We start from the raw sequence: 17,447 nt of genomic DNA on the forward strand, positions 1-17,447 counted from the left end.
CTTGCTCCTGAGTGACCCATTTCTAATATGAACGTACAGAAGTAAAAAAAAAGTAAACAGAAAAAGTTGAAAAACAGAATAAGTCGCCCACAGTTTCATGCAAAGGTTCAAGCTGACACTGACTTTCTATCTTGGTTGACAAACAAACCATGATTTGAAGCATTTCCTCGACTACAGCGAGTGCAGGCGATTGCCACTCCTCAACTAAAGCTTACTGTGCTTTAACAATGCTCTGCAATAATTGATCAGATAATCATTTGACTGAGGAACACGTCGTCGCTGTAAAGGCTTGTAGCAGGTGCTGAGTGTGTGACATTTTTGCTCGGGTATTACCAAGGGGCATTAAATTACATTTGAAGTGCAGTACCACCCTTCAGGACCTCTAGTCAAAGTGCGCTCTTGATTGGAGGACCATTAGGAATACTTGACTAAGTATCCTTGATTGAGTTGTGGGATTTAGCATCCCAATGAAAAATGTGCATTGATGGACACTGTAGTGGAGTGCTCTGGATAGAGCCTGACCTGCTAGGGTTGTTCAACATGCGCTATCATTATGCAGGAATGAAAGAAAATAGGAGAGGCGATGATATTACTTTTTTTACAGTGAAGCAGTTTATGCTGACCTTGTGCCGTCGTTGTCGGACTTTGCTAAAACTATTATCAACAATGGCTTGAATGTCATCTTTTTCCACAGCTGGCTCATTGGTACTCCTCGGCACTACCACAAGTACGTGCTCGTGCCATTGCCCCCATGTTCGTCGTCGTCGCCTTCCACAGCTGGCTCTGTGGCAGCTTGTCATTCCAGCATTTAAGGGTGTAGGAGCCATAGCTTAAGGGCTTAAGGGCGTAAGCCATTCATTGTCTTATGTAATGGACAGATTTAATATTGAAGCAAATTATTTTTAAAGAATCGTAAGCAGCAGTGCTGGGCAGACGCTGCTAACCACACTACCGAGCAAACTCGACACATCGAACGCAAGCGACAACGGCGGACTGCTATACTCGGAGCACGTGGCTGCCGGCACTTCTTGCGCCAGCAAAAAGTGTTGGCAGCCACGTCAATCGTTAAACCACTCCAACCAATTGCCAAAATGATTGCAGCGCTTGCAAAAAAAAAAAAAAAAAAGCACTGGGAGAACTGCAAAACAAAGCACTCCTAAAGTATGCTCACCATGCAAAAGGGAAAACGAGGTGAAAGAATGGCGAAACAAAATATTTACAATATAGACTGCTCGCGAAGTTTAACTTGCATGGTGTAACACTTGGTGTCAGCAACACAGCTTTGCTGTTCGACCATCTTCACGGACTGGAAGGGGCGGTGATTACTTGAACGTGGATGCAAAGGCTCCGCTACAGTACACCACACTACTACACACACTACACTACACTATAGTACCAGAGCCCATTTATGAATACATGGGTACGACTTTGTTTGCATGTTTATCATATTCAGCTTCTTCAGTGATGCAGGCACACAGAAGTGTACTGAAGTGCAGTGAAGATATCCAGTGATTAATGCCTACAACTATCACTAAGATGTTCCTTAGTGTTTCTGGATGGCAGACATTAAACAGGCCTCCCCGGTCTTATCAGTATTTTTCTTTTAAGTAAAACTTCAATATAACGACCACACATCCACTTTGCCTCTGCCACATGGGCACGCTGTACAATCGAGCTTGCTGTGCCAGCATTGCCGGATGCAGCATCAAAGCAAAAGTTTTGGTGATATGCGTGCTGCCAGCATTGCACATGCCAGCTCTATGCATGGTGTAAGCGTGGCCTCACCAATGGCCACACAAGTGTGAATGCCACTGCATTCGCTTGTCTGAGTAAGGGACCAAGAGGTGGCTAATGTGGTAACATTGCTTCTTGCACTGCCAGTTCCTGTGCTCCTTTGTGAACAAGATGTGAGACTTCCACTCATCCCCAATGCAGCCAGGTCGGCTGAAACATCTTCTGCTTTGCTTGCTCCATCTAAGCGCATCAGCTGTATTGCGTGCCACCCCCATCGAAATGCAGCCACCGCAGCTGAAAATTGAGCCTGTGACCTCATGCTTAGCAGCAGCCATTCCACAAAGCATCCAGAAAGGCTAACAGTAATTGGAGGAGGCCGACTTATGCCTTCTGGTGCAGTCCTTCGCTGAACATGGGATGTTGCATCGCTGTGCAATGGTATATGTCAGTGTGCAGGCACGCGCCTGCAAGATTGAGCCCTATGAAACAATGCTCATAATTTGCATTGAGCTATCAATTGCTCTTCTCTCGTTACAAGAGATTCAGGTAGTTTTGTAATGAAAGAACCATCTAGCAGGTACCAGCATCTGAGGCTTGAACTCGGCACCTCTACTGCAGTCACTGCTCGAACAAATGTTAGATGCCAATTTTGTATTTCACCTTGCTCACCCTACGAGGTGTGTTCAAAAAGAAACCGAACTTTTGAAGTAGCGCGCCAACTGGCAGAGGGAGCGCGCTGTGGCTACTGAGCACATGTAGCGGCAGGTTTAGACAACAAACTGCCATTTGCTGCATTTCGCTCTGACTGTTAGTTGCCGAGCTACAGCCACTGAAGTGAGCACATGAACAAGCTGTTCTTTGCATTGGTGCCAAAGTGACAATGAAGGAATTGGAACAACAGTGTGTGTGTGTGAAGTTCTGCTACAAACTTGGGAAGAACTTTCACAGAGACATTCTAATTGCTTAGCCAAGCATACGGGGTGGACTGTATGAGTCGCACGCAGTGCTATGATTGGAAAGGAGAAAAATGAAAAGGGAAGGGCAGCGGGTTTTTGGCTCGTGTTGCAGGCATCTAGTTATAGGAGCTGGTGGTTATACTGGGGTTTCTCTGGTAGTTGTGATATTCCAGTACTTTCTTCTCAGGCTCTATGCACAATACTTATGGTGACTGTTCCTACACTGCAGAAGGAGAGAGGCGAGACGTTCCTGGAGAGCCTGCTAAGCGCCTGCCGCGAGTGGTTCAATGAGCGCGACCAGCTGCTGCGTCCGCTGGATGCTACCACGACAGTGCCGCGCCGCTGGACAGCCTACGTCTGCTTCTTGGCCGAATTGCTGCTGGGTCTGAGAGGTCGAAGCGGGAGCTGTGCCAGTGGCTCGGCCGGTGGCCGTGGGGCACCCACGGCGAGCCGCACACTGTGCCTGGTCATGCTGCTCTGTGATTGCTGCCACATCATCCTGCGGCCTCCCTCGCTTGGCAACCCAGCTGAGGTAAGCTGATCTTCTTACATAGCCCCTGAGATGCAGAAAGTTGCACACTGACTGTATCATGCAGCTGTGTGCCTTGCTTGAGCAAATGTTTAGAGACCCTACACCAGCTGTGGGGTAGCATATGATGTTAGCAATAGATGTTAGCAATAGATGTTAGCAATAGATGTTAGCAAATGTTTAGTGACCCTACAGCAGTTGTGGTGGGAGAACACATGCCCTTAAGTGCTACAGTAACGAGATCTTTGGTTTCTTTAGGACAAAATAAATGCTCAGCAGATTTCACTTAACTGTGGGGTGTTGCATTGATGAAAACAAAGTACAGGTAGCCATTTGTTTTCATCAAAGCAACACCCCACAATGCAACAAGTTATTTATTAAGGTAATCGCAAATAGAATCTGGAACACCTTAGACTTCTGTCAACGAAAGGACCAGGCAGTATTCCGTAAAGGCTACTCAACAATAGACCATATTCACACTATCAATCAGGTGATAGAGAAATGTGCAGAATATAACCAACCCTTATACATAGTTTTCATTGTTTACGAGAAAGCATTTGATTCAGTCAGAACCTCAGCAGTCATGCAGGCAATACGGAATCGGGGCGTAGACGAGCCGTATTTAAGAATACTGCAAGATGTCTATAGCGGCTTTACAGCCACCGTAGTCCTCCATAAAAAAGCGACCAAATCCCAATAAAGAAGCGCGTCAGGCAGGGAGATACGATCTCTCCAATGCTATTCACAGCGTGTTTACAGGAAGTATTCAGAGACCTGGATTGGGAAGAATTGGGGATAAGAGGCAATGGAGAATACCTGAGCAACTTGCGATTCGCTGATGATCCTGCCTTGCTTAGTAACTCAGGAGACCGATTGCAATACATGCTCACTGACCTGGAGAGGCAAAGCAGAAGGGTGGGTCTGAAAATTAATCTACAGAAAACTAAAGTAATGTTTAACAGTCTCAGAAGAGAACAGCAGTTTACGATAGGTAGCGAGGCACTGGAAGTGGTAAGGGTATACATCTACTTGGGGCAGGTAGTGACCGCGGATCCGGATCATGAGACTGAAATAATCAGAAGAATAAGAATGGGTTGGGGTGCATTTGGCAGGCATTCTGAGATCATGAACAGCAGGTTGCCATTATCCCTCAAAAGAAAAGTGTATAACAGCTGTGTCTTACCAGTACTCACCTACGGGGCAGAAACCTGTAGGCTTACGAAAAGGGTTGTACTTAAATTGAGGACGATGCAACGAGCTACGGAAAGAGTGATGGGTGCACATGTAACATTAAGTCGATAAAGAGAGAGCAAATTCAGTGAGGGAACAAACGCGAGTTAATGACATCTTAGTTGAAATCAAGAAAAAGAAATGGGCATGGGCAGGACATGTGATGAGGAGGGAAGATAACCGATTGCCATTAAGGGTTACGGACTGGATTTTAAAGGAAGGGAAGTGTAGCAGGGGGCGGCAGAAAGTTAGGTGGGCAGATGAGATTAAGAAGTTTGCAGGGACAGCATGGCCACAATTAGCGCATGACCTGTGTAGTTGAAGAATGGGAGAGGCCTTTCCCCTGCAGTGGGCGTAGCCAGGCTGATGATGATGATGAAAAATTTATATAACAAATGTTTCAAATTAGTCCTCATCATCATCAGCCTGGTTATGCCCACTGCAGGGTAAAGGCCTCTCCCATACTTCTCCGACTACGCCGGTCATGTGCTAATTGTAGCCATGTTGTCCCTGCAAAGTTCTTAATCTCATCCGCCCACCTAACTTTCTGCCGCCCCCTGCCATGCTTTCTTTCCCTTAGAATCCAGTCCATAGCCCTTAATGAGCATTGATTGTTCAAATAATAGGTACACTGAAAAAGTTGCGACGTAGGTAGCCAAGCATGCGATTAGCGTTTTTAATTATGTTCTCAGTATATAGAGACCAGCTGAGGTTAGAAGTGATGTAAATACCAAGATATTTATATGAAGAAACTGATTCCAACGACATGTTGTCAATGTAGTACGACGGTATGTTAGATGTTTTTGTAGACACACGTATGACTTTGCATTTGTTAATATTTAGCTTCATTAACCATTCATTGCACCAGTTCCCTATATTGGCGTAGTCCTGCTTAAGTAATTCAATGTCGTTAGCATTGTTAATTCCTCTGAAAATGATGCAATCATTAGCGTCATTGGAGCGTAAATGTTGTATCTTTGTCTTTCATCCCACTCTTGCAATTCCCTCATTGAGGCTGCCGTATGCATAAATAAATAAATAAATAAATAAATAAATAAATAAATAAATAAATAAATAAATAAATAAATAAATAAATAAATAAAATATGTGCCACTCAGTCTATGCTAGTCTTCAGTGAACGTCTTTGATGCCGACTCGGGTAACTAGGTGTGTGCCCCTGGAAATGTGCTGCTCTACTAGGACAAAAAAGATCCCTTAAATTTCTCTGGTGCTGGGCAGAAGTGAACCCACGTCCCACAGGTTCTTCGAGGACAGGTTTAGCAGGCTGCGGCACGAATGCACTGGGTATGTGCTGCTGTCCAGTGGTTAGGTTAGGTCATCGCTTTTGTGAGCTGCACCATGCATGAGTGCACTGGGTGTTCGCTGCTCTGCAACCAACATTTCGCCAACTTGGGTCGCTGAGTACTGGGTGTGCGGAAAGCAAGGGAATAATTCTCAGTATTCACATGCATCAGCCCACCACACTTCTCGTGTCAGAGGCCGTGCGTGGACTTCGCAATAGCACCGCTATACGGGGCAGCGTGTCCGGAAAGAAGTGCGATAAAGGAGCCCACCAGTCTTGTGGCGAGTTTCTCAGAGTTCGCATGCACAGGCACGCCATGCATTCCGGAAGCCACGCGAAGGCTTTGCGACGGTGCCACTAGATGGCACTGAATGTTCTTAGGGAAGCACGAAAGAGGAGTCCTGCTGCAATACGTGCCTCATACATAACTCGTTTTGATGGTGGCAATACATTGTCGCTATATTGATACTTTTAGTAGAATGAAGCGTGAAACGCAGAACAAAGTTAAGCGAGGCAGATGGGACAAGCACTTTGTCTCTGCTAAGTGATTTATCCATGCTAATTGTCCGTGCCATTGATTCCATGTGCAAGGGGGATGGTACCAAGACAGACAGCTTTTAACATTTTTGGGGAATATCTCAAATTCCACTTCTACAATAAATTCAAATTTTGTACAGCTATTTAAATGTGTTTCTACTTCTTCCATATAAAAATTAAAGCAAGAAAGTTGAGTAGTATGGATATTATAAAAACATAACTGAAACACATTTGTTATTTGGTGAAGGACCATTTAAAAAAATGATTCCTTCTAGAGTGACGAAAGTGCTCTCACCTCTTTCTATCAACACAGTTTTTACTGAACTAAAAGAAATAAATGACATAATTGCATTCCTGAAATATTTTTTTTTAGATTTAACATTCTAACTAGGTGGCTTTTGGGTGGAGAAAGCTGTAAATAAAAAAATAAGGTATTTATTGAAAAATTGTTTTTAGTTCAGTCTCTGCAATGACCACTGAGCGATTATTGATCGAAATTTCAAAGAATGGTCATTCATTGCAGAGAAAATATATCTTATGCAAGTCAAAACAGCGTTTTAAGAAATCTGGTGTTAAGTTTTTGCTGTTCGACCATCCTAGTATACACCTGGGGCATAGTCTGCATCATCATCATCATTATATTTCTTTGCGAAACCTTTTCTGGCTCTTGCCATGTCCTTCCTTCGTTGTTTGCATTACTGTTGAATTACTTTGTAGTGAAAATTGCAACATAAACAATATTTTCAGAAGCCATGCCCACTTTCACGAGCGGTTATGCATTAGAGGCTCAACTTTTATATCACTTGTGGTGCAACCACAAGTGATCTAGTATTTAGTAGTCCTACTTTTGAAAAAAAAAGTGTTTTGGACAGATTTTGTGCACCATTCCCCCCCCCCCCCCCCCCCAAACACATTGCCGTCGACAGTCGTCGCAAAATAAGTTCTGCTTAAATATTTTACGGGTTGTTCCAGCTTATGTGTTGTGTAAAAAATTTTACCTACCAGTTTAGAGCTGTTTGTTTAATCTCCTCTCAAATTTGTGTATCATCCTGTCACTCACAGTAATTTTACTGATACCAACAGAAAATTCCCAGTAGAAAAACCAAAACTTCCAGTACAATATCAATAGCCTGAGATTATTGATGCCAATAGGTGTATTGGTTCTTTAAGTGTATTGGTCCTATAGGTGTATTGGTTCAATCGGCCTATTGGTCTTATAGACTTTTTGGTCCAGTAGGTTTCATTGGTAGTGGTGACCATGCACCACGCATACTAGTGTGACAGAAACATTTTTACACCATGTTAAAGCTTAGAGTACTTTATTCACACTCTGCATGTTAAACAAAAACCACAGAAAATCACTTAACCAATTATAAAAATGATGCTAAGTTCAGAATTACACTGGAAAGTGGCAAAACTCGGTTTGGAAAGCATTGACGCAGGTTCGAAAGAGCTTTGAATGAGTCCACATAGAGCAAAAAAGAAATAAAAAGCTCACATCTACTATGAACCGCTAAAATTATCAGTAGCACACCTAAAATATAATGCTGATTTGTTGCTGCTTATGCCAGCTTACCCCTTCTAGCTTCGTACAAAATGTCACGTCAAGTCACATCAACATGTCTATCACAACAGGCAGTATATCGGCACTCTCGGCAAACTTTCTTAGTATCCAAGGTTGATCATGCAGTCGGTCAACATGCATGCATTTCATAGGCAGTGTCGTCACAGTCATATTGTGGAGTTCAGTATGGCCACATACCTCACATATTCGCCATGCAGGTGACAGAACTGTGCTCCTGTGTGATTATGGACTGCTACCCGCCATGGTTGCTCAGGGGCTATGGTGTTAGGCTGCTGATCACGAGGTCGCGGGATCGAATCCCGGCCACGGCGGCCGCATTTCGATGGGGGTAAAATGCGAAAACACCCGTGTACTTAGATTTAGGTGCACGTTATAAAGAACCCCAGGTGGTCGAAATTTCCGGAGTGCCCCACTACGGCATGCCTCATAATCAGAAAGTGGTTTTGGCAGGTAAAACTCCATAATTTAATTTAATTATGGACTGCTGACAACAGCTCCAAATCAACGGCACAAATCCTAGCAAACATCACACCTAAAAACACATAATGGGAAGAACTTTGAAAGACAGGAGCTGAAGTGTCCACTGCCAGCACTTGTGGATTGTGGGCCACCTGTCATGATGGAAGGCTGGCGGGAGCTCGGAGTTTAGTAGCCCTGTCTGCTCAGCGGCACTTGCACGCCAGTTACGATGATTTAGCACAGTGGAATTGTATTATTGGAACGCTATCAACACTACTGCAAGTCTGTGGGCTTCACCAGAACAACGAAGTGTAGGGGACTGCCGGCAAATCAAGTTAACGTCACACGAAACTGATAGTTTTTGGTGCATGTGTTCTGTATAACCACCACCGCTGCTTTTTTGAATTGTGCAATGAAGTGATTTGTCAAATTGCACTTTTAGGTTTATTTCCAGCCGCATCATTTATGTTTTCATTCCCTATCAGTCCAACAGGAAACAGATATATAGGCAACAAATAGCTCCTGCTTAATGAGCCATATTGGTACCAAGACAAACCTATTGGTCAAATAGGTCTCACTTGTCGGACCCTATTGGTGCCAATACAGGCCTGTTGGTCCAATAGGCCACAAATAGATGTAATATATCAGACCCTTTTAGTAACAATACAAGTTCTATTGGTCCAGTAGGCAACAAATAGAGGTTGGAGTCCACCTATAGGATGGCATTGGTCCCAGTAGAATCCAAATAAAACACACATCAATCCAATATGTTTTCAACAGAACCAGTGGGAGTGCCCTATTGTGCCTGTGAAATATTCTCTTGGTATTTTTGCGAGTTGTAACTCGTGCCTCTTACAACTGCCACTTGCACCGATCACACGTCCTTTCGTCTTGTTCACAGATGGAGTGTCTGCGGTCAGTGCTGACGATCGCGGGCCGGGCAGTGGAGCGTGACGCCCCCCAGCGTATGGCAACCCTGGTTGGGCGACTGCGGGAGGCATTTGTCCAGCCGGGCCTCTCGGCTCAGGCGCGCAAGACACTGCTCGAACTGCTCGAGCTGCACGCCTCCGGATGGCAGCTCAACCTGGCACAGCAGCTGTACTACTTCCCCTACACGAGCCTCGAGCACCGCAAGTGAGTGGCCGACGATGCTACCACAGCCCCGACCACGACGACGACTCGCCCGCTTTACTTCTTGGTTGCTGGAGAGAGAGAGAGACTTTGACATACCACAACTTGGCTCTGTGAAACACCAGGAAGTCTATTCCCCACATGCTTGATTGTAGCATCTTTGACGAGTCTCCTACTTGCTTTGTCCTTGAATCTCCTTGTCACTGCCGTTTGTGAGCATTGCCAAGAAGGGTGGGAACAGTGTCCCACACTATTTGGTGTTCTCCTGTATGGCAGTCAGAAAAGGGGAGAGAAAATGGAGAAGGCACGAAAGAGTTGAGGAAGACGACGTCAATATGAAACAGTAGCACTACATGAGTACGTACAGACTTCCTTACAGCTTGGGGGTGGGGGTCAGTTCATCAAAGCTAAACTCTTTTTGAGTACTGACTGTTTCCACACCTCTAACGGTTGATGACATTTCACCGTGGCATTTTGGTGGCATGCTGCATGCTGCGTTAGCAGGATTTATCAATCTCGTAAGCAGGTTGGGGTACTATCGGGGCCTTTCCGTGTGACCATCCTTGTGTGCTCCTTCACGCCCAAGGTGACAAAGGTGAGTAAAACACTTAAAGCTGTCTTGCAGTGTACACCAACATTTTCTTGCTTTTTTTTGATGGGTTTATTAATCCGAATCACGTTGGCAGCCGTTGATTCTAGTTTTGTTGCTTTTTCTTGTTAGCTGCGTACAATGTCCTTCTGGTGGCGACCACTTTGCATCGGTTCTGGGTGCCAGGTGCACAATGTTCCCCCATTTTTCTTGTGTTCTTACTATCAAAAACAGATAAGAGCACTACAGTTGAATTTTTACGTTTCTGTTATTGGTGTTTCAAAGTTCATATAATGGTTTTTGTTGTCACAAAGGAAGTTTATTTTATTGGGTGGCTTCTGTGGTTAGCTTAACTTGTTTCCTTCTTGAGTTTATGGCGTAACATTCAGTGTTGCTTCTCTTTGTGTTTTACTTTTCTTTTTCATTGCCCCAATACTGATCTGCTAGCGGCGTGCTGAGGCCAAATTCTCGCACCATGGTTGTTGTGGCTGTGAAGTCTGGTTGTCCTTGGAGACTTAAAAATTTCCTGGCTGTTCTTGTGTATTCTTTGTGCACGATAGTTTTAATGTGCGTGTCAACACTATTTCACCATTGAACCACACATTTGTCTTTCCCGACTACTTGGCTTGCCCTTTCATGGATGAAAAGATGACAAAGAAGTGCCATTGTAATACTACTCGTCGTGGTTAGACGTCACCCTTCACATCCCATGTTCCTGCTTGACATTGAAGTAGTCAGTTTTCCTGCATTGTTTCTCTGGCAGGAATGGAATGCTAATGCAGTGGACATGAATAGCCAGGCTTCTCTACAGCATCGAACTTTTCACCATCTTTGCTGACTCACAGCGCTCTCAAACCACTGCTCAGTCTGCAGTTTTGTATTTGTCACCATACCTGGTCGCGCGGGCAGAGCTTGTTGCTGCCACGCAGAATTGAACAGCCGTTCTCGAAGTAGTCACTCAGTATGCACTTTCAATCCTTGAAAAGTCCCCATCGCTCTCTGTAAGTATTGTGATGCATTCCTTGAATACGTGTGCAGGGAGAAGTGCTCAAGCGGACAGTTGAAATGTGAAATATTTCTGCCTACGTTAAGCACTGCATGTGATGGTCGTGTTCGGACGGAGCATTATTGCGTGAGCTGGCTCTTGTGACACTCTCTCTTTTTCGCTTCGCGGTGGGTCGAGTGCCATCAACATTTTAAACGTCACGAAAGTGAGAGTTGTCGAGGCCACCCTCACTCGCAGGTCGAGCACTCCGCTTCGATTTGTGATGCTTGGTGAGTGTTTCACGTACTTGCCTTTCTTGAAAGGTGTCTTTTGTAAGTGGTGCTCGGGGTGTGGCTCTGTGTAATGAAATTCCGCTGTGCGGTCTGTTGTACCATTTGTGAAGCGCACAAGTGTGCCGGCCTGCCACCGAGGTAAGCTGGCACCACACCCGAGATCAGAATACTGCTGGGCAGGTGGAAGTGAACACGTCAGCTACTGCATGACACATGAACTCTGTGCTGTTTTCTCCCGAGAAATAACCAGGACGCAGATAGGTGCTCTGGACCCGTCTCTTCCATGTCTTTTTTTAAAAATGCCTATCCTCCATGAAGTGTGAAGCGCTATTGCATTGTCCCGAATGTTCTGTGGTTTTGCGCATAAAGAATATGTTGTTTTAGCCTGTTTGTGCTTGATAATCTTGTTGCTCTATACCAGGGGTAGTGTGGTATCGCCGAAGCTTATTTACGGGGCATATTTTCACATATTTAGATCGCCTTCTCTATCTCTTTTGTTGCATTATTGCACCTTGTAGACACCCATACCTGAGCACAATTGCTAAATCGATGGAGTCTTCCAACACGCACCAATCTCCTAGCTACATCTGTGACTTTGTTTCACATAGGAAGATTTCAATATTTCACAGATAGCTTCTTCTTTTATTTTATCTTGTAGAGCCAATGATGAACTAAGAGAACCTGAAAAGCTATTCATGTTTTGCAAGATCATGTATTGTTCACTTTGTGTCCATTGTGCTAGTGCACCAGGTGAAAATAGCCGTCGTGAACAGCCTGAAGTGATGACATGGATACAACAGGAATTGCTAGGGAGAAATAAAATTTAGAGTTGCTGCCATGTCCAGACAAACCCTCCTATGATCTATGTACATGTGGACAGGTTGGTGGCCATGACTAGATTTCTTACATCTTCTCGTGCCAGGGTTTTTATGGAAAACATACCCTTGTAGATTTTTATTAGAAATTTGTAGCGCCATCAGCATAGCAGAGGTAGAAGAAACAGGTTCTGTCCAAATACTGAGACTTATCAGAAGGGATACCACTTCAAGGGATACTAAATACTGAAGTAATAGCTCTGAGGTACGTTTCTTTAAGAAGCACTGTCCAGTACGTAGATAATGTTACTGTATTAGGTAGCTACCAGTTTTCTCTCTCAGTAGCCTAGAGGACACAAGAAGGTGCTTTCATACATATATCAACACATCAGTGTGAAAAAAGCTTTTTGCACATTTTTCTATCTCTGCATGGCTAGACATTTCATTGAGTTCTTTCTGTTATTATCACCTTAAATTCCAAAGGTATGACTTGTGTCTGTATCACTTATATTCAGAGAAGTTGCTTGCTGTGAAAAGCAATCATTACAAAGCTAACTAACCAAAGACAAGGTGCAAACATGAAAGTGTTTGTACAGAAGTACCTTGAAGGACCTGACAGCACTGGAAGGTTCTTTCTTTCTTTGTGACCAAAGCACCTTGACTAGGGTGAATGTTTTCACAGAATAATGTTTTGTAGTAGTATAACTAGTGCAAGTTTACTAGATAAAGTCAATGTTGGAATGATAGACCCACTTGAGAACAACTGCTGTTCTGCGTGTGAGTAGTTAATTCTAATGAGTAGGCACAACAGCTGCTTCAGAGGGCAACAAACTAAGTTTTCACTGCCCACGGCAGTCATGTTAGCTGAAAGGTGTACTGCGTTAGAGGGGTCACTGTACGTTTCGGTCATTATTGCAGTTTATGGCAGTTCTTAAACATCTGCGTGCTTGTTTAAAACTTGCGCATGTGCGGGAAAGAAGCAATTGTTTTCATAAAGGGGCCTTGTGCTTTACTGGGCATCTGTTTTGGAAGTTCCTGAGGCTTCGCATTTACTGCTTTATTTTCTTTTTTTGCGTGTAACATCAAGCTTAGCACCTTATTCTTGCTTTAGCTTTGAACAGGCCTCAAATATATGCTTGAGCAGCTGGCGCCAAGAATTTAGTCTGTTGTACTCTGTGGCAACTCTGTGTCGATACAAATCACAGAAAGATGGCAGCAGTGACTGCAAAAGCGTGCACGACAGACACGTGCGTCGGTACTACGTGCATCGAAGAAAAAAAAATACATGCTTGCCTCCATCCCCACTGCAGCTGGTGCAAAACTGCATGTGCAAAAGTTTGGGGTCATGAGAGGTCGAACATGCCAAGGTTTGCTCATTTGTACGTCTGGGTAGTCTTTGAGCCCCAGGGCGCACACAACCTCCTGGCACAGCAGAACATGGGGTAAAAGAAATTTCATTTGTTTATATTCGATAGATTAATGCATAAGATTGAGCGTATCTACTATTGGCAAGGTGAACGTGAAAGTTACTTGAATTAAAGAAAGAAATGTCAGTCTCTTGCACATGAATGTGCAAGGAGTTGCTTTAAGTGTCCTTTGTATGGACAACAAAGCAAGTGAGGCTGTGGAAAGGTTAAAAAAAATGCAATTCAACTCGTTTCATTTGTTGAACGGAATAGGTTGTGTGCCTTTTTGATGGCTCAAAAATTGCTGTAGACTGCATTCCAAGCTCGACTCTGCACAACTATGCAAACCAAAAAGTGAGTGACGAGGTTGCAAACGTTTTCAAGCTTCTCAATACTGCCTACCCTAACTATTGGTTTATGCTAGGTAGTATTCAAGGTTGAGGCTGCTCTTTGAAGTGCTTTATTCGTCATCTTACATTGCCACTAGTGTTGTTGTGTAATGCCCATCTTCAATATGCACATTTTCAGAATGGTATTTTAAATGCTGTCCACTTTTTGTTCGTTGTCAGTCACATTCTTAAATGGGTACAAGCGTTGTAGTGCAGCATCACGGAAGAACTTCGGGTGACATCTACTGCTAAAGAACACTGCTACAGTTCATTATAAGCCATTTGACTGTTATTTCTTCAAGTTGCATTTGCGATAATAAGTAGCCTACTCCGCAATTCATGCATTCAATCTGTGTAGAGCTCCCTAGCACGAAACACCAGCCATTCTTTAATTAGGTGCATTCAGGAATGAAATTGGTATGTGTCTCAGCTTTGCGACTTCAGATTATGCACGAAAGGTCAAAGCTTTGAATGACATCAAAACAGTTCTTTTTAACCAATTTGCTTGCACGTCACGTTCGAGTGTCTCCTCTGAGAAATAGGAAGGCTTTTGTTAGATTTCGTAAGGTTCCAGAGCAGCCGTGGTGACAGTGCAGATGTCGCACTGCATTTTACCTAGACAAATTCTAGGGACACCCGTGGACCTTCCGGAGATGATGACTCTTGCAGCAAGTGAAGGAGAGGTGGAAAAATTGTACTTGCTTAAGATTCTTCTTTTTGTTTTTTTAGACTGCTTATGGGTGCTGTGTGTTTGCGGTGCTTTTGTTTCATGGGTGATCCTGGGCTCACTTATTGATGGCAGTGATTGCTGAGGCTTGTATCGCATTGTAAGAGCACTGCGAAAGGCAATGTACTGCTTGTACTATTTTGGAGCATTTCGTTATCGACAGCGCAGATGCCATTCTTGATAGCGAATGGTTGCAATGTCATCTCTTTCCACAGAGCAAATGCCGTCTGTGTTTATGCGAGTGTTTTATGTGTTTATGCAAAGAAGCGTGCATGCAGCGTTTATTTAGTGTTTTCTTGTTGATTCTCCTGCAATTTTCTCATTTTTTTTGTCTAGTTTTGGCGCTGTCTGTGATAAGCAGTCACTGCTTTGTTCATTTTTGTTGAAAAGAAAAAAAATTGAGAGAACAAAAATTATTTCACTTGTATACTTTGCTTTTGAATGAATAGAAAGCTCATTAACAGAACAGAGCCACTGACGACCTGCGTCTCAAGCAGCCAGGCTACATATTAATAAGTTGGGCTAGTGAAGTAACTGCCATTCTACCATTTACAGTGTGCTGTCTAATATTGATTGCATGGTGTTGAATTTGATTTTGACTTGTTCTTGCTATTTCTGTGACCACTTGCTTCGTGCACACTTGATGTATTCCAAAGCCTGGTTGGATGGAGTGATCGTATAATATGTATGTCATTAGTCCGTATGTGCCCAATGGAACTTAGCATGGCAAAAAATATTTTCATTGCATTTTATCACATGGTAGACATAGTTGCAGGTTTGAACAGTATTTGGCACTCTTGGACAAGCAGGGTTCAAGGGTGTAGTTCTCTCAAACCAGTAGCCATGAATGACACTTATGAAATATAGCGAGGAAATGTAAGCTTGTGCACTTTGATGACAGCAAGCACTTGTTAGTGCACCCTTTGTTCCTGTTGACAACCTGTCGGGCTGCTTTGATGTCGTAGACCGCTAGTGGCTCGTTGAACAGACTACTAGTCATTTTGTAGGCTAATCATAACATAAAGCTTTGCAGATTATAGTAGTAGCCGAGAGTGAGGCTTTGTCTACAGTGACACAACTATTTATTTCACTTTTCTGGCGCGATGCCAAAGACTAATAGAGAATTGACTGCTATATTGTTTTGCGAGCTGGTTTTATGTTTCTGGTGCAATGTATAAAAAGATATGTACGTTCAACGCGCAGCTACTAACCAGCGCACCAAAAAACTAACCTCGCAAGCAATGAAATCTACAGCAATAATAAATAAATGTGTATCATATACCTTGCCATAAAAGCATGGAAAGAGAAGTAACTACGGTGCCAATACTCTCAAGCAGTCATTTGTAGAATACTATTTACACTACTATACTGTTCTTTTCTTTCATCTCTTTTGTATACCTGAACAGTAATTAAGAAATAAACTTAGTAGTATTAAATACAAGTGTGTTGCCTTTAATTACTGAATAAATGGTAGTGAAGAAACATGTGAAGGAAGAGATAATGCTCACTGCTTGTCTTTCCTTGCTTTGCATGCATGTGAATTGCTGACCATACCAGTAATAATTGAGAAGAAATGGACAACATTTCTTTCATGTGTACCTTATATGGAGCCAGAAAACTTGACTCAGAGAAAGATTTTTCCTCATGCTTGCACATGTGATGTTCGAGTATAAGCATAGGTTTAGCTTCACATGGCAGGGCCAGTTCTGCTAATGAAACCACACACTTCATAAGTTAGTGCAGTAGCCCTTGAATTTACTACGAGTTTTTTAATATCCAAACCTTCCAAGAATCGCAATAATGGTTGTAATACCTTTGTCCGCATACACATAGCTGGTTAGGAAGTCGAGAGAATCACTGTATCAAAAATAGTCAAGTTGCTTCCAGTCCCTTAGCATGGTGGAGGGGTTAGGCATTTTTTTAATGATCGAAATAGCGAGCATTCCCCACGAAAGTACCTTCGTTAAGTCTCTATTCGGTATAAACATAGTTTGTTACATGATGATATTGTTACGTTGCAAAAGTCACATATAAAGATGTGTTTAAAATATCTGCAAGAGCGACGATGCATAAACAAGATGGATGTCGAGACCAATCCGCCTCTACATGTAAAATTTTCTTCTGACTGGCACCACTCTTGGTTGTGTTGTAACATAACCCCTGCCTGCAAAGGTGCCGTCTCGGCGCTAACCATAAGGGAAGTGAACTCGTGACAAGGTAAGGCTTCAGCTGGTACACATGCACAACGTCCGTGGGGACACGCAAGTCCAGCAGAGTGATCTTATAGTTCATATCGCCAAGGTGACGCAATATCGTGTAGGTCCCTGTGTAGCGCGGCAGCAGCTTTTGAGACAAATCGATGTCGTGGCATGATGTCCATAAGAAGACAACGGAGCCAAGAAATCGAACGTTCCGATGTCGGCTGTCGTACCAGATCTTCTGTACGGCCTGAGACGCGATCACTGAGCCGGCAGTTGGCAATCCGGCATGCCGTGTGAGCCGGGCGAAGACGTCTTGAGCATATTCAGTGGGAGTGTTGGTTGAGGAAGGAAGCAGTGTGCCAAAGGGCAAAGAGGGGTGGTGGCTCAACAGAAGCTAAAAGCGTCAAAAGCCAGTGGTCTCTTGACGGGACTAATTATAGGTGAAGGTCACGAAGGGCAACGTGCTGTCCCAGTGACTATGGTCGTCAGAAACGTACATGGACGGCATTTCTGTCAACGAGCCGCTCCGTCAGTCTGTTTGTCTGCCGGTGGCAGGCGGTGGAAGGAATTGTGCTCGG

General features: G+C 43.8%; 1 protein-coding gene across 2 annotated transcripts in view; it reads left to right on the forward strand.

Annotated features, from left to right (window-relative positions):
* LOC140219775 (uncharacterized) overlaps positions 1-15,081 on the forward strand; it is a 38,311-nt gene extending 23,230 nt beyond the window's left edge. For both annotated transcript variants that reach the window (XM_072289591.1, XM_072289592.1), the window contains 2 exons: positions 2,920-3,222; positions 9,235-15,081. In XM_072289591.1, the coding sequence (XP_072145692.1) occupies positions 2,920-3,222; positions 9,235-9,471 (540 nt within the window). In that variant the 3' untranslated portion in view covers positions 9,472-15,081. The remainder of the gene's footprint in view (positions 1-2,919; positions 3,223-9,234) is intronic.
* The last annotated feature ends 2,366 nt before the right edge of the window (positions 15,082-17,447 follow it).

This window comes from Dermacentor andersoni, chromosome 8 (assembly GCF_023375885.2).
Source record: "Dermacentor andersoni chromosome 8, qqDerAnde1_hic_scaffold, whole genome shotgun sequence".
In the NCBI taxonomy this organism is placed as follows: Eukaryota; Metazoa; Arthropoda; class Arachnida; order Ixodida; family Ixodidae; genus Dermacentor; species Dermacentor andersoni.